The 20,969-nt window shown below is 45.2% G+C and overlaps 1 protein-coding gene across 1 annotated transcript in view; it reads right to left on the bottom strand.

Moving 5' to 3' along the window:
- The window catches only part of IQCA1 (IQ motif containing with AAA domain 1), a 170,849-nt gene extending 150,257 nt beyond the window's left edge, over positions 1–20,592 (bottom strand). The window contains exons 1-3 of the mRNA XM_032277697.1: positions 20,282–20,592; positions 10,558–10,882; positions 7,097–7,216 (exon numbers count right to left, since the gene is read on the bottom strand). Coding sequence (XP_032133588.1) covers positions 7,097–7,216; positions 10,558–10,882; positions 20,282–20,292 — 456 coding nt within the window. The 5' untranslated portion in view covers positions 20,293–20,592. The remainder of the gene's footprint in view (positions 1–7,096; positions 7,217–10,557; positions 10,883–20,281) is intronic.
- Positions 20,593–20,969: the final 377 nt, after the last annotated feature.

The raw sequence follows: 20,969 nt of genomic DNA, 5'->3' as shown, positions 1-20,969 counted from the left end.
GAGCTCCAGGTGCGAGTGGGGCCTGTGTGAGCTCCAGGTGTGAGTGGGGCCTGTGTGAGCTCCAGGTACATGCAGAGGCCTGTGTGAACACTGGGTGCATGCAGAGGCCTGTGTGAGCTCCAGGTGCAAGTGGGGCCTGTGTGAGCTCCAGGTGCGTGCAGAGGCCTGTGTGAGCTCCAGGTGCGAGTGGGGCCTGTGTGAGCTCCAGGTGCGTGCAGAGGCCTGTGTGAGCTCCAGGTGCGTGCAGAGGCCTGTGTGAGCTCCAGGTGCGTGCAGAGGCCTGTGTGAGCTCCAGGTGTGAGTGGGGCCTGTGTGAACACTGGGTGCATGCAGAGGCCTGTGTGGTCTGGATGCAGCTGAGACCTGGGTGAGCTCCAGGTGCAGCTGAGGCCTATGTGGTCTGGGTGCAGGTGAGGCCTGTGTGAACTCTGAGCAAGCTCAAGAAGGAGGCCCCACTGCTGTTCCTGGAGCAAGGTAAGAGGGATGCATGTGGCCTGGCTCAGAGGATGTCCATGCATGGATGGAAGTAGAAAAGACAGATCGCCGGAGCCAGAAAAGCACCAGAGGCCAGGCACAGTGGCTCGCACCTGTAATCCTGGCACTTTGGGATACCAAGGTGGGAGGATTACTTGAGTACCGGAATTTAAGACCAGGCTGGGCAACAAGGTAAGCTCCTATTTCTACAAAGAATTTTTTAAAAATTAGTGGCATGTGGTGGCACACACTTGTAGTCCCAGCTACTTGGGAGGCTTGGGCAAGAGGATCACTTGAGCCCAGAAAATGGAGGCTACAATGAGCTATGATCATGCCACTGCACTGCGGCTTGGGCACCAGAGTGAGATTCTGTCTCTAAAAAGAATTTTAACATAAATTTAAAAAGAAAAGCACCAAAGCATAGGTAAAGCCTGTTTCCGGGCCTCAGAGGGCAGCAATGGTTGCCACAGCAGGACAAGGTGCAAGGAGCAAGATGCTGAAGCCTCATGTGTGGGGTGCTGTCCCCATGGCCACTGCTGCCAGGACGACCCCTTCTCTGTGTAACAGGGCCAGGCTTGGGGGCACAGGAAGGAGTGAGAAGGAGAGGAAAGGGGCATGCATATTGAGAACCTGTAGATGTCACATGCTTTTTGTATGCATGCTCATCATATTTGCAAGAGCAAACTCCAAGGCCAGTGTTACTGTGACCACTTAAGAGTGAAGAAAACTGAAGACCAAAGAAGTAAGGTAACGTATGCAAGGTCCTGTGGGTAGGAAGAGAGGGGACCAATTTGAACAGACTGGCCCTCTTTCCACTGAGCCATCCACTATCCTTCAACATAGCACAGGGAATATGATTGCATATGAGGAAGCTCTTTCACATAACAATCACTCTGAGTTTTGTTATCAGTAAGATTTCACTGCTTCAAATTAGTAGTGAGCACACATCGTCAACAATGCACTTGTCAGGTTGGAGTAGAACAAGTATCATTCTGGCATTAAATAAGACGATGAACTTAACATACAAAAACTTAAACATATGGTATCCAGCAAACATGAGTTAATATCGTACTTCTTTCCTTTAGATTCCAGGCTGTCATTCTGAAAATACTTGGGGCCATTATCAAATAACTCTAAGGAATTTTGAGTAGGGAACTCAACAAGCCAAACACTTTTAAGCATTTAAGGAGGCCACAGTGGATATTAATGTAGGACATGGACAAGAATTTTCATGCATCAAAATTCTTCTTGGGGTATATATTGTATATATTCTTCTTGGGGTATATATTGTATATATTGTTTTGGGGTATATATTGTATATGAGCAGCTAAAGAAAGGGGTCCTATGATCCAAGATGGCTGATCACTAGCAGCTCGGGATTGTAGCTCCCACTGAAAGTGCAGAGAACGAGAGGACGCCACACTTTCAGATGAATTTTTGTTGCTCACGCACCAGGAGATTCCCAGCGGAAGAGCCCCACGGGTTGCCAGCGCGACTCTTGTGGCCAGCGAGGCGGTTTTGCCGCTGCCTTGGTGCCGCGGTTCTTGGTGCAGAGTCAGAAAAGCACCATCAATCTTAACGCCACTGTTTTCGCTGGCACAGTGGGTTGCTCAGATTCTAGCGCCGGGAATCAACAAGTTGGACGTCCATTCAGAAACCCAACTATAAAGATGGTAATTATAAAGACCACAGATGGATAAATCTATAACGAAGGGAAGAAACCAGCCTAAAAAGGCTGAGAATACCCAAAATCAGAACACCTCTCTCTCTACAGGGATCACAGTTCCTCATCAGCAACGGAACAAGGCCTGATGGAGAAAGACTGTGTCCCATTAGCAGAAGCAGGCTTTAAAAGGTGGATGATAAGAAACTTCTGGGAATTAAAAGAACTTGTTCTAACCCAATGCAAAGAAACTAAGAACTTTGAAAAAAGGTTTGACGAAATGTTAACAAGAATACACAATTTAGAGAGGAATATAAGTGAATTAATGGAGCTGAAAAATACAACACGAGAACTTCGCGAATTATGCACAAGTTTTAACAGCCGAATTGATCAAGCAGAAGAAAAGATATCAGAAGTCGAAGACCAACTTAATGAAATAAAACGAGATGACAAGATTAGAGAAAAAAGGATAAAAAGGAACGAGCAAAGTGTCCAAGAAGTATGGGACTATGTGAAAAGACCTAATCTACGTTTGATAGGTGTACCTGAATGTGATGAAGAGAATCAATCCAAGCTCAAAAATACCCTTCAGGATATTATTCAAGAAAACTTTCCCAACCTAGCAAGGCAGGACAATATTCAACTCCAGGTAATACAGAGAACACCACAAAGATATTCCTCAAGAAGACCAGCCTCAAGGCATATAATCGCCAGATTCACCAGGGTTGAAATGAAAGAGAAAATACTGAGGGCAGCCAGAAAGGTCAGGTAACCCATAAAGGGAAGCCTATGAGACTCACAGCAGATCTCTCAGCAGAAACCCTACAAGCCAGAAGAGAATGGGCGCCAATATTCAACATCCTTAAAGAAAAGAACTTTCAACCCAGAATTTTACATCCAGCCAAACTAAGCTTCATAGGCGAAGGAAAAATAAAACTTTTGTGAACAAGCAAGCACTCAGAGATTTCATCACCACCAGGCCTGCTTTACAAGAGCTTCTGAAAGAACCACTACAAATAGAAAGGAACAACCAGTATCAGCCTTTCTAAAAAATACCAAAAAATAAAGAACATCAACATAATTAAGAACTTACATCAACTAATGGGCAAAACAGCCAGCTAACGTTAAATGGCAGTATCAAACTCACATATATTATTATTAATTCTAAATTTAAATCGACTAAATCCCCTAATCAAAAGACACAGACAGGCAAAAAAAGCCAAGACCCATTGGTATGCTACATCCAGATCCATCTCACATGCAAGGATACACAAAGACTCAAAACAAAGGGATGGAGAAAGATTGACCAACCAAATGGAGAGCAAAAATAAATAAATAAATAGAAAGCAGGAGTTCCAATTTTTGCGATAAAATAGACTTTAAAGCAATAAAGATCAAAAGAATCAAAGAAGGATATTACATAATGATAAAAGGATCAATGTAACAAGAAGACCTAAAGATCCTAAATATATACGCACCTGATACAGGAACACCCAGATATATAAGACTTATAAAGAGACTTAGACTCCCACACAATAACAGTGGGAGACTTCAACATCAATATTAGATAGATCAATGAAACAGAAAGTTAACAACGATATCCAGGACTTGAACTCAGATCCGGAACAAGTAGACTTAATTAACATTTATAGAACTCTCCACTTTAAATACACAAAATATACACTCTTATCAGTACCACATCACACCTATTTACAGGTTTAAATGAAATATTGGTTGGCTGCTTATTAGTTATTTTCTTCCCTCATTTTTTTTTCATGTCTCTATTATTAAACACAATTATAGGCATACCCATTTTTAGGCTGCATTCTAGCCCGGGCAATAAAGCAACACCCCTGTTCTTTCTCCCTCTTCCTCTTCCTCTTTCTTCCTTTCCTTCATTCTTTTTTTTTTATTCTCTCTTTCTTCTTCTAAAAAAAAAAAAAAAAGAACTTGTTGTTTCATGAATTATCCCAAAACTTTCATGTTCATTCTCTTTCCATCTCCTGAAATCTTTCTGCTATGATAGTCCCTGTAACTGAAGAGATAAGAAGGGATAGCCCTTTCATAATAAAACTGTGCTAAAAAGGACTTCAGGGCCTTCTGACTTGTGTATGAAAACAGTAAGGTAGACATGTCACATTCCATTCACAATTTTGGCCTTCTTTTTACATGGTATGTAACAGTAAATAATATTAGTATATCTTTAGTGAGAAGCAGTGGTTCTAATAAGGTATTGAATAACTGAATATCTGGACATCTTATTTTTCATACCCTTTGATTCATTTATAACAATAGGTAGCAGCATGCTTAACCTCTTTTGGACTCAATTTCTTTGGCTAGATTTTTATGATGATTACGTTGATTTCTTTCAAACAATTCAGACTAGAGAAATTCTCTTTATCAAAATTACCTTTTCTCTTACTATATGAACTTTGGTTTTCAAGATAGAGGAGGAAGCTTCTGAACTGGTAAATTATAAAACATATCTATTTAAAAATAAATTCAAATCCTCAGGAAAAAAGAAAGAAAGAAAGAAAGGGGTCCTATGAGACACCAAAGGGCACGGGGAAGTCACAGCAGAGTTCTTGTGGTTTTCTGAGCCCTCGGCACATCTGAAATGAGACTGGGTGGAGATGAAGTGCTTAACCCGATGGAGGTGATAGGAGCTGGCCAAGGCTGGGTGCTGAAGAAGGAAGAAAGAAGCCTGCCTCCCAGCTGTGGCCAAGAACAAATGAAGAGGAACAGTGAGCAGACGAAATGGCAAGGAGGAATTTTTAGGATTTCACCGTAGAGTGTGCAATGTAATCTCCCTTCTCCATTTTCCACCATAAAGTCTTTAGTAATTCTGCCATGCTCATCACAGCTGCAAAGGGATTCCTTTGGGGGGAACTAAATGAGGTGTAAGTGCTTCGCTCTGACTGAGGCATGGATAGAAGGCACAGACACAGGATGGTGAAAGGATGGCTAGTTGACCCCCAAATAAGCTGGCCCTGTAATGGACTTCAAGGAATTCATAGTGTAAAAGAGGGACCAGTAGTTGGGAGCAGGGGCACAGGAAGGAGAGGTCATCTTGAGTTAGATGGGTGCTATGGTTTAAATGTGTCCCACATACCACGTGGCATATCTCACATGGTGCCAGTGTTCATGTGCTGGGAACTTAGTCCCCAGTGCAATGGTTTTGGAATGTGGGACTTCTAAGAGGTGATAAGGTCATGAGGGTTCTGTTTGCAAAATGAGTTAACGCTGTTATCAAGGGAATGACTTCCTGCTAAAAGGATGAGCTCACCCCCTTACTTCTTGCTCTCTTACTATGTGATTCCTTCTCCCATGTTGTGACACAGCAAGAAGACCCTTATCAGATGCAACTCCTCAATCTCGGACTTCCCAGCCCCCAGAACCCAAAGCAAAATAAACTCCCATTGTCTTTAAATTACCCCATCTGTGGTACTATACCAACACAAAATGGACTAAGCCAGTATGTCAGGAAAGGTTTCTTGAAGGATGGTGTATCAAGTTAGGCTCCACAGAATGGGTACCATTTTGATGAGCAGGTATGTAAAAAAGAAGAACAAGCCCTTTATCCAGCATGGATACGCAACATGAGAGACAGCATTGAGCTGGCAAACACAGGGCATGCGTTTCACCTGCCATCCTCAGCATACACTTGGAATCTTCCTTAACACCATCACTGAGGCTGGCAATACCCAATGACGGCTATTTGTAGAGAGATTGCAGGTGATTCTTTATCCTGGGACCCTAGCCTGCAGCTGCAGCCTCAGCATAGTTACTCACAGTGCCCCTTTCACCCTGGAGTGTCCCAGGCTGAAAGGACAAGTGCTGCCTTACTGCTTAGGCCATGAAGGCCAGCCAGAGGGGCGAGGCAGTAAGTTACTGAAATGATAAAGCAGGTCTGCCAGAAGGTAGATGGGACAGTGCCCTGTGGAAAGGGTGGGAAGAAGGCTGCCCACCAGTGGGCTGCATGGGGGATAACTGCAAGAATCCAGGAGGTGGTCGTGAGAATCAGGACTAAGACAGTTGTGGAAACAGGAAAAAAATGGAGCTGCACAAATCCTGGGGACAAAGGAGGTATCAGGGCACAGAACTAAATGGATTCTGCTCCTTGCTTCCCAGGAGGGATCTATCTTTAAGGATTATTCTTCCCCCATTACAGTCCATTCAAGGTGATCCAAGGGCCACTCAGTGTGTTAGTCCATTTTCACACTGCTGATAAAGATTTACCTAAGACTGGGCAATTTACAAAAGAAAGAGGTTTAACGGACTCATGGTTCCATGTGGCTGGGGAGGCCTTACAGTCATGGCAGGTGAAAGGCACATTTTACATGGTGGCAGACAAGAGAGTTTGTGCTGAGAAATTCCCCTTTATAAAACCATTAGATTTTGTGAGACTTATTCACTATCATGAGAATGGCACAGGAAAGACCCACCACCATGATTCAATTACCTTTCACCAGGTCCCACAACACATGGGAATTATGGGAGCTACAATTCAAGATGAGATTTGGGTGGGGACATAGCCAAACCATGTCATTCAACCTGCAGTTATAAAAGGCCAATCAGCATCTTTAGAAAGTGTAGTAACTCTCAAGTTCCTTGTAAGTTATGTCAGCACCTAATTATTTTACATGAACAACATTTAGCTTCTGACTTCAGCTAGATGAATATGAGATGAAACATTCAATTGAGTTGATAATCAACAGCTACTGATTTAAGTAGCAAAACATTATGTTTTGATCTCAATTTCTAAGCTCTTGAAAAATGATGATTTTTCAAGAGCTCAAAAGTTATGCAACTTCTTACGTACTGTATAACAAGGAAGGGCGGGGGGATCATTCTCTCCTTAAATTGAGAATAACCTAAGTGTTGCTCACACAATTAGGAACAGCAGAAAAAGGAAGTTCACAGATTCTGGATTAATGTTTGTTAAAATGAAATACAAACCACTTCAGATGTGTCTATTCCACTGTCGGCTAATATTTGAGCGAGAATTTTCTCTCTTCCTTTTATTACTTCCAACTTCTCCTTCAAAAAATACTTGGGTATGGGAATATCTAATTGTTGCTAGAGAAGAGAAAGAACAAACAAGAGCATTTCTGTCACAATTCCAGCACTTGAATTTATTTAAAGTATACAGTAAGGATGCAGATGCACATGTCAAAGATGCTTGCCTTACTTCCCATTTTCATTTAAGAAAAAAATGAGGCCAGTGGAGTGAAGAAAATTCATTTACTAAAGAGACACAAAGTCAAAAAGAAAATTGTAACCATAACCCCTGCTTTAATAATTACAGAATAACGTCAGGAGTGCACATCAATTAGGCCTCGATTAACTAATGATCACTTAGTGGATTTCTTTAAAGAAATACAATATTACCCCATTTTACCTAAAATAATGGTTGAAATTGGAGTAGTAAAGTATTCAGGAATAGAGATCTTTGAATTATACCTAATAATTTATCATTAGCACCATAGACTATTTGTATGTAAATGGTCACATTTTTTCCCTCATAATTTGGTTTTATTTTTACCAAAATTACCCATTGCAAAAATTATTTGCAAAATTAATTGCTTTATTATGAAAATTGTTTTTATATAATAAACTTCTATCATTCATTTGTGCATGTTACCAAATATTTCAAACTAGCAGGGGTCAGATGAATATTTATCAGTCCAAATTGGGTAGAAAGGCATATAGAAGTACTGTATAAGGATATGGGTATGCCTTCCACCAATCCCACTGAGAAACATCATCCTGGAATCTCTGTCAGACCCCGTGGCTGCTTTGACCAGGGAAGCAAAGGTCTTTGTCTTCAGAATTGGCTACCTTATTTATTTATTTTTTTTCCAATTCTAGGTGTGACTCTCCATAACCTCCCTCCAGCACAGAGAATTCTGGATAGGCCTTCCCCTCAGTACATGTTAAAGCCTAAGAGGGTATCATTTCAAGGACTTGGTGGGACAGTATCCCCATGGCTTCTGACTGTCTTGGGACAGTATCCCATGACCATGTCTTTTGAACATAAAACCTTTCTTAGGTTTGTGGAGTGTTGGGAGTGACTGAAGAGTGAACCAGCAGAGTCTAGTGGGTGAATGTGGCCTGGGGAGAGAGGGCGGTCAGAGAAGAATGACGACACTTTGATTTAATGTGATTTTATTTACCAATAAGCACATTCAAGTGTGGTACTTTTAAGGCAAAATTCATTATGTTATAGTTCCATCTGGTCCGTTTCATATCATAAAATTACAGTTAGCAGGCCAGGCATGGTGGCTCATGCCTGTAATCCCAGCATTTGGAGAGGCTGAGGTGGGTGGGTCATCTGAGGTCAGGAGTTTGAGACCAGCCTGACCAACATGGTGAAACCCCGTCTCTACTAAAAATACAAAAATTAGCTGGGCATGGTGGCGCACACCTGTAATCCCAGCTACTTGAGAGGCTGAGAGAGGAGAATGGCTTGAACCCAGGTGGCAGAGGTTGCAGTGAGCCAAGCTTGCACCATTTAATTAAACCTAATAATTTTGCATCAAGAGCAACACTCCATCTCAAAAAAAAATTATAGTTAGGATTTTGAGGATGAGGAAACAGTCACTGAGAATGGAAGAGAGGCGAAGACAGATATTAGTTGCTCCATCTCCAGCCATGATGCCTTCCATGTCCATCCCTGATACCATAGGACTTTTCATTTCCTATGGAGTGGAATCTAGGAAGCCTCTGGCAGCAGAGAAGACCTCTTCCCCACCATATGTTTCTCTCTTTGAGGTGGGCCTATCAGGAAAGGTTCCTCATGTGGCAGGTTACAGATGTAGTCTTTGGACTAGTTTAGCTAAAAGGGGCAGTTTAAGGAAAAATTTGGGGAACTCATGGAACCAAAAGGAAGAACCTAACTGGGTGTTTGTCAGCACTGGGGATGTGGCCAAGAATGAAGATGCCTTCAGCCCAGCCCAACCACATGGGCTGCAGTGACAGCACATGGTTCAGTCACTATTTCCAGGACTGCCGGAAAACACTGTTGACTGCCCTCTGCATGAAGGCGTCCTGGATGCCATCTGCTCATTTGTCACCCCTCTTGGTGTTTGGGGCCCCATCCCCATGGCAACAGACACAGGGCCTTTAAGAAGATGAAGTCCCTGGAGCAGAGGGGCTGGCTGACGCAGCAGGAAAGGCAGGGCCATGAGGGACCACCACATAGAGCCCCAAGTGTACTATTCCTAACAGATGGAGGCATGACTTCGTATCCTTGAAATTAAACTAATAAATGTAATATGACTTCATTAATTAAATTTAGGAATATGATTTCATAACTACTTGTTTCACAGTTATCCTAAATTGTTCATATTTCACTTTAGTGAGTAAAGTATACTGGATTAAATCTGGTGATTAACCCATGCTCTTATAAATAAATGCAATAAACATAAAACTTTTGAAATAATCGTCAACATTTTCATTCATTTCAGTTATTCTCATTACTCCATTCTGATAAAATAATAATGTGAGGAAAGTCTACCTCAGAAAGATACCTTTATAAAAGCCCAAATATTTTCATGGAGAAGAAACATGAAACCCTATGTAGAATATTAAACACTTTCTCCTTTTGATTTTATTTCAAGAACATGTTCCTTTCAAAATGAAGGTGGGCTCCCAGGACCATGACACTGAAGGGAGGTGGCCAGTGGCCCCGGCAGCCCAGCCAGCCTGAGTCAGAAGAGAGGTCCTGTGCCAGTAGGAAGGTCAGAGGGCAGCAGCAGGAAGGTCAGAAGGCAGCAGCAGGAAGGTCAGAGGGCAGAAGCAGGGGCCGAATGCTCGCAGGAGGGAGCTGTGGTTGCCAAGTGCTAGCAGGGAAAGCTCCAGGGAGAGAGGGAATGAGGGGGATAGAGACAGAGCGAAGGAGGGAGAGCAAACACGTGAGCTCTTCTTTGGCATCTGAGGCCCACAGCCACATAAGCCATACATTCCCCTGGGCCACCACTGACTCAAAGTAAGGAGGAGGTGCATGCACCTGGCGATAGGGAACCTGCGATCAACAGGCTACCATGGGAGATTTCCCATGGAAACAGAGGGGAGTGGGAGCTGCTCCTGGACTCTGGGAGGGTCTGTGCTTCAAGGGTGCTTATGAAAGGGCTGGCCCACTGCATTCCAGCGGTCCTGTGCAGACACCACAGCGTCAGGTAAGACCACAGCCGCAGCAGCACCCAACACAGCCAAGAAGTGTGCAGATACATCTACACCAGAAACAAAGGGAACCCAATCCTTGTCCACGACAGCAGGGTGTAATTGAAGGGAAATGTTTAGATTTTCCATACATCAACTAGTCAACATGGACAGGCAGTCTGTAGAGTATCAGATAAAGGGCTACATATCTCATTTATAACAAAAAGCAACTGAGAAGAAAACAACGGAGTGCTTACGGGGGTCAGCTTTAGATCCTGCAGGATGTCATCAAAATAATGGAACTCCGTGAGTTCCAGTTCCACCATCTCGTTCTTCAGCTCCAGGACGCGGCCCATCACCCCGTCCAGGACTTTCCTGATCAGTATTCGTTTCTGGGGGTGGATGATCTGGTCATAGACATTCTCCAGGTTTCTAAAGATCTGCACATACTTTATGTAGAAGGTGGCTAATGTTTGGAAGATGAACACTTGATTTCTCTGTGGCTCAATCATCTTCTGAGACTCTTTATCGAGTAAAGCACTGAGGGCTTCTTGCGTCTGATGCCATATCTTATCATACATTCTAGGGGAAGATAGAAAATTTAGATGGCACAGTAGATAAAAGTTACTTGGTAAAACATAAATATTGGGCATCTGGTATAACAAAATATAACACAGAATCAAGTGTGAGCCAAGAACGTCGTATGTAGTTGCAAGGCTTGCTAGATAATTTATATCCTGTTCTGAGGTCCTCATGATTTCTGAATAGGCACACCACTATTGTCATCAAATAAATGGTTTTAAAAGCATTTTGTCTAGATGATATAAAGTTTTTCCTCACTTTACCCAGGAAGCTACTATTATTATATCCATTTAAAAGATGACAAAGTTGAAAGCCAGAATAGTTAACTGATTTGTCCATATACGCAGCTGGTGAAGTATACATTGGAACAACAGCTCTAAAAAGTAATGTAGCATTTTCTTATTAAGTTAAACATATGCATACACTATGAATGAATAATTACACCCTAGAGAACCTTTAAAATACGCATCAAGAATGATCACAGTAGCATTTTAAAAATAATAGTAAAAAACCTGGAGAAAACCCAGATGTTCACCAATAAGAGGGTGGATAGATAAATTGTAGTATATTCACCAATGGACTATTACACAGCAGTGAAAAATGAATGACTGAGCTACAATGAAAGGCAACAACTAAGAATCTTAGAACCATAATGTAAAGTGTAAGAAATGAAGTGCAGACTGTGGCCTGGGAGGCGGAGCTCTGTGTAATGCACCAGCTGGGCTCTCTGCCCTCATTCTAGTGAGTTGAGTCAATGGAATGAACAGAGAAGAAGCCAGAGAGTAGAAGAGTTTGACCCTCTTGTTCACCCCCAGCGAGGCAACAAAGGCTGGGTGTGCCCTTCTGCCAAAGGCTTAAGATGGTGGTGGCTCTGCTGTGGCTGGCCCTGGGATACTGCTCCATCCCTTGCTGGTTTCCCTACACTGCGTCCACATCTTTGTTACTGGTCCCTTTATTAGGACCTGATAAGTGTCCTCCCTTTTCCTGCCAGGGCCAACACATTCATGGTGGAGATTCCAACCTCCCCCCACCCCGGCCCCTGCCCATCACATTTCAGGTGATTTTTTTTTATTTTGCTTTTACATTCATGAACCAGGACTGAAAAATGAACTGGAAAGTCAGTGTGTCTGGGAAGGGGTTTTGCTGCAGAAAGTGGGTGTGTAGAGTCCTGACCACTGATGAAGGAAAACCTCCCACATGTCGGTATCTCTCTGTAAGGTCTTTCCCTATGCCAAGGGGAGAGGGCAGCCGTCCACTCCCATGGCTACCTGTGCCTGGCGTCCTGAGTCCAGGTTGCCTGCATGTGCCATCTTGTGCCTGGCTGGCAGTGGCTTAGCCACTTGCTCTCTGGGGTATACAAGTGACTGGCAGCCTAAACGTGGCCTGTACAGACTTACAAGCAGTCTTCCAATTTCAGCCCTGCCCCAGAAGGACCAGGCCCTTCCTGTCTTCCCAGGGGAACAGCTGCTTTTGATCCTACCAGCCCCATCCGCTGGCTTTCAGGTCCCACGTTCTCTGCTCTTCCTCCATCCCCTCTCATCCATGCCTGCTCTCCCTTTCCTGCATTTTCTCTTTTTTCGTTTGAGATGGAGTCTCACTCTGTCACTGGAGTGCAGTGGTACGATCTTGGCTGACTGCAGCCTCTACCTCCTGGGTTCGAGTGATTCTCCTGCCTCAGCCTCCTGAGTAGCTGAGACTACAGGCATGTACCACCATGCCCAGCTAATTTTGTGTTTTTAGTCGAGATGGGGTTTCTCCATATTAGTCACGCTGGTCTCAGACTTCCAACCTCAGGTGATCTGCCCGCCTCTGCCTCCCAAAGTGCTGGGATTACAGGCATGAGCCACAGTGCCCAGTGAGATTGGGTAATTTATAAAAAGGGGTTTAATTGGTTCACAGTTCCACAGGCTGTACAGGAAGCATGGCAGCATCTGCTTCTGGGGTGGCCTCAGGAAGCTTTTACTTATGGTGGACGCAAAGTGGGACCAGGAGTCTCACACGGCAGGAGCAGGAGAGGAGGAAGGGCGGGGAGGTGCCACACATGTTTAAACAATCCGTTCTCACTCACTGTCACCACAAAAGGGGAAATCCACCCCATGATCCAATCACCTCCCACCAGACCCCCCTCCAGCATTACGGATGACAATTTGACAATTTCACAGGAGAGTTGGGTGGGGACACACGTCCAAACCAATATCACACAGAACACACCCTCACTCCTGGAGGAATCAGTGACCCATAAATGATTATATTGATCAGGGACAACCACCACCATTACTCGAAAGAACAACAGTAAAAGCAACACCTCATGCTGGTTCAAAGCTCCCGGGACTCTGACATTCCACTTGCCCCACCTCAAACAGACAAGCAGGAGGGGCTGGGAGAAGCAACGATGTCGAAGATGATCAAGGGAACGGTGTGGCTGTGGACAATGATGAAGAGCAGAGGCTGAGCACCGTGTGAGTCTCCCAAAGCCCAGACTTCTAGGACCCGAGAAGGGAGCGTAAACCCAAGGCACTCACTGGCCTGAGTGAGGACACAGGCTGGACATACTAACAGGTGTGACGACTGTTGACATAAAATAGAATAGTGCTCAAGCTGCTTTGTGGACTTAGTAGGGTTTGGGGCCAGGACAACATTCAAAAGGAAAATGACAGGCTAATTTTGTTGAGAATTCAGATCTGAAATTCCACTTAGAAAACAGACCACAGCTCCAGATCAAAACAATTGTTCCCTCTAACCCAGGAGGGGTGACTGCAGGAGTGCCTTTCAGTTCAACACAGAGGAAAGTATAACTCCATACAGCGACGGACCGGTAAAACCCCAGCTTGTTTCACAGACGCCAAGAAGATGCTCAGTAAACTGTAACCAGCGGCACAGGCCTGATTAAAACGCCCTCCCCACACCCCAAGAAAATGAGGATGATGATTGCTTCAAAGTGCCAAAAACCAGTGACCCAATGGACCTTCAATGGTGAAATGCTAGAAATATGCCCTCAAAAATGGCAGTAAAAAGGGATGAGGGAGATACACAAAAAATTAATATAAACCATTTTTAACACCACTGCTTGTAAATGGCATGACTGTAAAATCCAAGGAAATCACTAACAAAAAATACATCAGTTACTACAGGAAAGGCCGGGCATGGTGGCTCACGCCTCTAATCCCAGCACCCGGTGGCTGAGGTGGGTGGATCACTTGAGGTCAGGAGTTCCAGATCAGCCTGGCCAACATGGTGAGAACTGCAGGTCTATTAAAAACATAAAAATTAGCTGGGCATGGTGGCGGGCACCTGTAATCTCAGCTACTCAGGAGTCTGAGGCAGGAGAATTGCTTGAACCGGAGGTGGAGGTTGCAGTAAGCCAAGATCTCACCACTGCACCCCAGCCTAGTCAACAGAGCGAGATTCTGTCTCAAAAAAAAAAAAATTACAACAAAATTGCAATACTTTAATGCAGAGACAAAACATGAAAGAAGAAACCCATTCACAGCACTAATAATGAACATTAAATATTTAAGAATTCACATGGTGGGAGCCCCACAAAATCTAGCTAAAGAAAATTCTATAATGCTAGTTACAGATCGGAGCAAGCAGAAGACACACTATATGCTCCTGTCTAAAAGACAAAACCTGTCTCTACCAAAAACAACAGAAATCAGCCAGGCATGGTGGCATGCACCTGTAATCCCAGCTACTTGAGACGCTGAGACAGGAGACTCACTTGAACCCGGGAGGTGGAGGTTGCAGTGGGCCGAGATCAGGCCCCTGCACTCTAGTCTGGGTGACAGAGCAAGACTCCATCTCAAAAAAAAAGGAAAAAAAAAAAAAAAGGCAAGCTATGAAAACAGAAAACTCTCCAGACAGACATACAGATTTAATATGCCCAAGAATTCAGTAACAATAGACTGAAGACTATAAATAAATCTAGCAATAATTTTTAAATATGGGAGTGGAACAGGCAGCAAAAGATAAAAGGCATCTCATCATACTTCCAACACTGGCCACAACAACAAGCATTAAGTTTGTACAATACCCTAAGGAGGGTGCCTCCCTGAAGTTCAGGTGGGATGACCTGAACCTTGCCAAGAACCAAAGCCATCAACAGCGAGAGATCTTGGGTTGAAGAGGCTCCTCCTTCCAACAGGGGAAACCACCGCTGAGCTGGTGGGAAAGAACATAGCCAGACTTTCCAGATGTCTGGACCTGCTGTCCAGACGGGGAGGCCAGCCACTCCAGGTCAGAGCCCTTATTGGCTTCAGTCGGGTCAGAGAAGCAGGACTTTTCCAGCGCCTCACAGAGCTGACTCGTACCTGGAATTTTTGGCCGAAGACAGTCCTGGTGGCTCGAGCCTTCCAGGTCCTGCCGCTTTTTTCGTCCCCACCTGCAGTCTGTCTGGGGATCCCTGTCTAGAGAGATCAGACAAATATTCCTGGCTGACAGGAAAGTGTTTAGCAGCTTTGAAAGTACACGGAACTCTGCATCATAACCTGTTTTCCTCAGGGCTGAGAGATGGCTTCATCTCTTTCTGCCAGACCCTCTTCCCTGGAGACTGTCTCTGGCTTCCCGCTCCCCAGCTGTCCTGATGCCTCTCCATGTGACCACACCCCATCATGCGTGGGGCTGCCAGGGACCTGGGCACCATGCCTTGGCCACGCCAGCCTGGGGAGCCCCCACTTTGCACTCAGCCCATCTGGTCTGGCGCCCCACCTCCTCACCCCGCAGCCCCAGCCTCCTTCTGCCTGAGCCCAGCCATGAAGGTCAAATGAGACAACAGAGGCAGCAAGATGATTTTTCATAAGAACATTGATGAGAGATAATTCACACAACATAAAATTCACTCTTTTCAAGTGTACAATTCAGTGATTTTTAGCACACAGTTGTGCAACCATCACCACTATCTAACTCCAGAACATTTTTATCACTGGGCAAGAAACCCACATCTGTGAAGCGGTCACTCCCCATTACTCATTCCTCCCCACCCTTGGCAACCACTAACCTAATTTCCATCTCTATTTGCCTATTCTGGACATTTCACAGAAGTGGAATCATGCAAGAGGGGGCGTCTGGTGCTGAGCTTCTCCTCGGTGTGGTGTTCTCAAAGTTCATCCACATGGTCACATACTTGGTACTTCGTTTCTTTTTATTGCCAATTTTCCTTTGTATGGATACATCACATTTTGTTTATCCATTTTTCAGCTGATGGACACTCGGGTTGTTTCCGCCTTCTTGGCTGCTGTGAATGATGCTGTTAGAAGCATTTCTGCCTCCGTTTCTGCGTGTACATATGTCTTTATTTTCCCTGGGTATGGCAAAGTGGTTTTTAAAGATAAAAGTGCTCTACATTTAAAATGCTGGTTTTTGTTTGTTTGTTTGTTTCTTGAGACGGCATTTCGCTCGTGTCACCCAGGCTGGAGTGCAATGGTGTGATCTTGGGCCACTGCAACCTCGGCCTCCTGGGTTCAAGTGATTCTCCTGCCTCAGCCTCCCAAGTAGCTCGGATTATAGGCGCCTGCCACCAGGCCCAGCTAATTTTTATATCGTTTAGTATAGACGGGGTTTCATCATGCTGGCCAGGCTGGTCTCAAACTCCTGACCTCAGGAGATCCACCTGCCTTGGCCGCCCAAAGTGCTGGGTTTACAGGCACAAGATAGAAACCAGTGTCCCGAGCAACTCATCCCCGGACGTCACTCAACCTCCTCATGCTTATGCCTCCCCACTGGCAAACCTGGGTGATGAGACGGACTCGCGACACCTCCGGGGACTACTCTGGGATGGTGATGTGGTTTGGCTGTGTCCCTACCCAAATCTCATCTTTGTTTTTTTCTTTTTATTTTATTGCATTTTAGGTTTTGGGGCACATATGAAGAACACGCAACATTGTCGCATAGGTACACACGTGGCAGTGTGATGTGCTGCCTTCCTCCCCATCACCTACATCTGTCATCTCTCCCCTTGCTATCTCTCCCCTACTCCCCACCCCCCACCGTCCCTCCCCTATTTCCCCCAACAGACCGCAGCGTGTAATGCTCCCCTCCCTGTGTCCATGTGCTCTCATTGTTCAACACCCGCCTATGAGTGAGAACATGTGGTGTTTGATCTTCTGCTCTTCTGTCAGTTTGCTGAGAATGATGGTTTCCAGGTTCATCATGTCCCTACAAAGGACACAAACTCATCGTTTTTGATGGCTGCGTAATATTCCATGGTGTATATGTGCCACATTTTCCCTGTCCAGTCTATCATTGATGGGCATTTGGGTTGGTTCCAGGTCTTTGCTATTGTAAACAGTGCTGCAGTGAACATTCGTGTGCATGTGTCCTTATAGTAGAATGATTTATAATCCTTTGGATATATACCCAGTAATGGGATTGCTGGGTCAAATGGAATTTCTATTTCTAGGTCCTTGAGGAATTGCCACACTGTCTTCCACAATGGGTGAGCTAATTTACACTCCCACCAACAGTGTAAAAGTGTTCCTATTTCTCCACATCCTCTAAAGCATCTGTTGTCTCCAGATTTTTTAATGATCCCCATTCTAACTGCCGTGAGATGGTATCTCAATGTAGTTTTGATTTGCATTTCTCTGATGACCAGTGATGATGAGCATTTTTCATATGTTTGTTGGCCTCATGTATGTCTTCTTTTGTAAAGTGTCTGTTCATATCCTTCACCCACGTTTGAATGGGCTTGTTTGTTTTTTTCTTGTAAATCTGTTTTAGTTCTTTGTAAATTCTGGATATCAGCCCTTTGTCAGATGGGTAGACTGCAAACATTTTTTCCCATTCTGTTGGTTGCCGTTTCACTCTAATGACTGTTTCTTTTGCCGTGCAGAAGCTGTGCCAAATCTCATCTTGAATGTAGTTCCCATAATCCCCACGTGTTGTGGGAAGGACCCAGTGGGAGTTAATTGAATCATTCGGGCAGTTACTTCCATGCTGTTCTCATAACAGTTCTCACCAGATCTGATGGTTTTATAAGGGGCTTTTTCCCTGCTTCACTCTGCACTTATCTTTGCTGCTGCCATGTGAAGAAGCGGATATTTGACTTCTGCCTTGATTGTAAGTTTCCTAAGGTCTCCCCAGCCACGCAGAACTGTGAGTCAATTGAACCTCTTTCCTTTATAAATCACTGTCTCGGATGTGTCTTTATTAGCAGTGTGAGAACAGACTAATTCAGACGGAATAACAGGTGTGAAAGTGTTCCTGGAATTTTTACTGTACCTTGTAAACAGAAGGTAGTATTTTATCCATGAGACTACTTAACAGTTTTAAAAATTATATGACTGGTTTCAGACTTGAGCATATGGCTTAGAAATATGACAGATTTTGAAGTCAGGAGGATTATGGGTGGAGAAGACTGAATATGACCATGAAAAAGACAGACTGTTATTCCTACAGCTAGGCAGTTTTCTTATAATGGAGGGTGTAGGATAGGAAAACACTTGAATATTCAAACATAGCATACACTTCCTTGGGAAATCAAAATATTGCAAAATGGGAATTCTTTCCAAGTTATTTTGCACATGATAAAACCTTCTGAATCTTCCCATCTTATCTAGTTTGCTCTCTTCTTTCCCAGATACTCCCCCTGCCTTCTTGCTCTAAAGAAGGCCTGGCTCTGTTTGGAAGCCCTCTCGGTAGAGGCTTCTGTTCCCCCCTGAACCCTCTGTCTCTGGCTGTGGGGCTAGGTCAAGGGGACCCCTTCCTTCACTGCACCTCCAGACATCTGCCTTTCCTCCTCCCAACACTCCCTGGCTTCGAATCCCATTTCATCTGATGCTGTCACCACTGCCCCTCAGTCACCATCATCTTTCCAGGCCACCTCCAGGGCACCCACCCACTGAACAGCATCTTGAAGCTGCCTTCCCACCTGTTCCATTGCTAAGTGCTGAGTTCCTCTCCCTAAAGCCAGCAACTCCTGGATCCCATGTCCTCTCAAGACTAACGATGTCACACCCTTCTCTATATCATTCTGGGTCATTCCCTCCCACACACAAACATTCCATTGTTTCCTGTCTCACAGCCATGTCCCCTGCCTCTAGCTGCCAACACATTTCCTTTCCTTTGCAGCAAAAGTCCTTTAAAGAGTTAGCTATGCTCATTGCCTACAGTTTCTCTCTCTCTACATTCACTTGGGTAAGTCTTTCTATCTCATCACACCACTGAATCAGCTCCTGCCAAGGTCACTGCTGAACTCTACACTGCCAAATCAACAGTCAGTTCTCAGTTCCTCCCCAGCTTGTCTCAGGAACACTTGACAGAGGAGAAAACAATTACTTCTCCTAGAAACACTATTATTTCTTCCACTTGCTTCTTCCTTATGGGTCATATCTTTGATTCCTTTGCTGGGTCTAGTCTTCTCCTCAGCCTTACTGTGGATGGTCCCAGGCTCGGTCCTTATACTTCTTTATTAATACTCATTCAATGTCTCACTAAGACCATCACAGGCTGACAGCGGGCAAGTGTATATTTCAGACATAAGTCTCGTTCCTGAACCCAAGATCTGAATATTTAACTGCCTATTTCAGCCCCACGTGATGCCCAATGGGCACTTCCAACTCAACAGCTCTTAAACACAACTCTTGATCTTCCCCACTCCCAAACCCTGGCAAGCTGTTAACTTTTTTGCTCCCATTTCTTTGCCTAGAAAATTGGGTGAGTAATAGCAAGAGTGCAGGCTGGAGCTACAGTGCCTGGCTTGGGCACTGTTTACTCGCTGTGTGAGCTACTTCACCTCTTCATACCCAAGTTCCCTCATTTGTCAAATGGAAATAACAATGTTAACAGCCCCTACATTACAGAGTTGCTGTGAAAAAGTTCAAACAGTGCCCACAGAGTCAGCAATGCAATACCCAATTGAAATTATTCTTATGAAGACCAAATGAAGTAACTTTGTGCAAGTGCTGTGTAAACGACACAGTGCGACGCACATACTCTTTTCAGTACCACTGCCACTTGAGTTTGTGAAAAGAAAATGACAATAATGCTTTCCCAAGATCTTTCTAGACTGAAATTTCAGGACCTGGGTGTTTTCACAAAGCAATGTATTTATTACTGTGAAAGTTTAACAACAACAAAAAAAGCAGACAAAATGGCATACTGCTTTTCAGCAATGGCCCCTAAGGGCTTGGCGGTTATAGGGAGGCTGCGAGCTCATCTTCATGGGGTGCTGGGCTCATGGGGGAGGGGGATCTAAGTGTATGACCTTCCTGCTCACAAGAAGCAGATACTCTGTCCTGAGGCATATCTGAATTTCCTGAAAGGAAAAAAACGTCGGTGAGAGGAGGGGAGCTGCGAAGAGAGTGGAGGAGAAAAGAAAAGAAAATAAGAGAAGCGAAGAGCAAGTCACCTTCAGGCTTGGGAAGCCCACCCCAGGGCTGTGGCCGGGAGCCCATCACTTACGCGTTCGACATTGCTGGCTACTTTCCCTCTTTCCCTCGCCCTCCGGGAAGCTCTTCCGTTGCTCTCTGAAGGACGGTGGCAGCGGGGGTCAGGGCACTATCAGAGCTACAGAGGACAGGGAGGGGGTCTTCAGGAGGGAGGAGCCGGGACAGCGATATCCTCTCACTCCGGGCAGGAAAAGGTGAGGCCGCGTTCGCGTCGCGGGCACGGAGCGCGCAGGCGCAGAGAAGGTGCTCGGCTCCTTCCAGTCGCCACCCTGAGACTCGCGAACTCGGGCACTCTGGAGGGCGCGAGGGGGCCCTAGCAACGGGGACGCCGCGCCTGCGCAGTGCCTTCCACCCGCCCCCTGCGCTCTCCGCGCCTGCGCCGCCGCCTCCTGTTGCCGTGGGAACCATCCACGGTGCGCGCAGCAGGTGGGAGCTGGCCCGAGTCGGACCCCTGCCTCTCGGGGCCGGGGCGAGGGGCTCCCAGGCGGGGGCGAGCCTGCTCCGGGCCTCAGCCCCTGGCCCGTGGTCCTCCAGGCGGTCTTCCCGCTTTCCTGCTGGCCCCATTTCCATCCACCGTCCGCTCTGCGGCCTTGGGCGAGGTCCTTAATGATGGTGGTCTTCAGTCTTCCCATCTGTAAAGTGGGTATAACAGTCGTTCGTTCAGAACTTTACTGGGCATCTGTTCTGGGCCAAGAGCAGAC

The sequence above is a fragment of the Sapajus apella genome, unplaced genomic scaffold (assembly GCF_009761245.1).
Source record: "Sapajus apella isolate SASKATOON/1434 unplaced genomic scaffold, GSC_monkey_1.0 scaffold10, whole genome shotgun sequence".
Taxonomy (NCBI): domain Eukaryota; kingdom Metazoa; phylum Chordata; class Mammalia; order Primates; family Cebidae; genus Sapajus; species Sapajus apella.
Note: the sequence above shows the minus strand (reverse complement) of the source record. Positions and strands in the feature narration are given on the sequence as shown.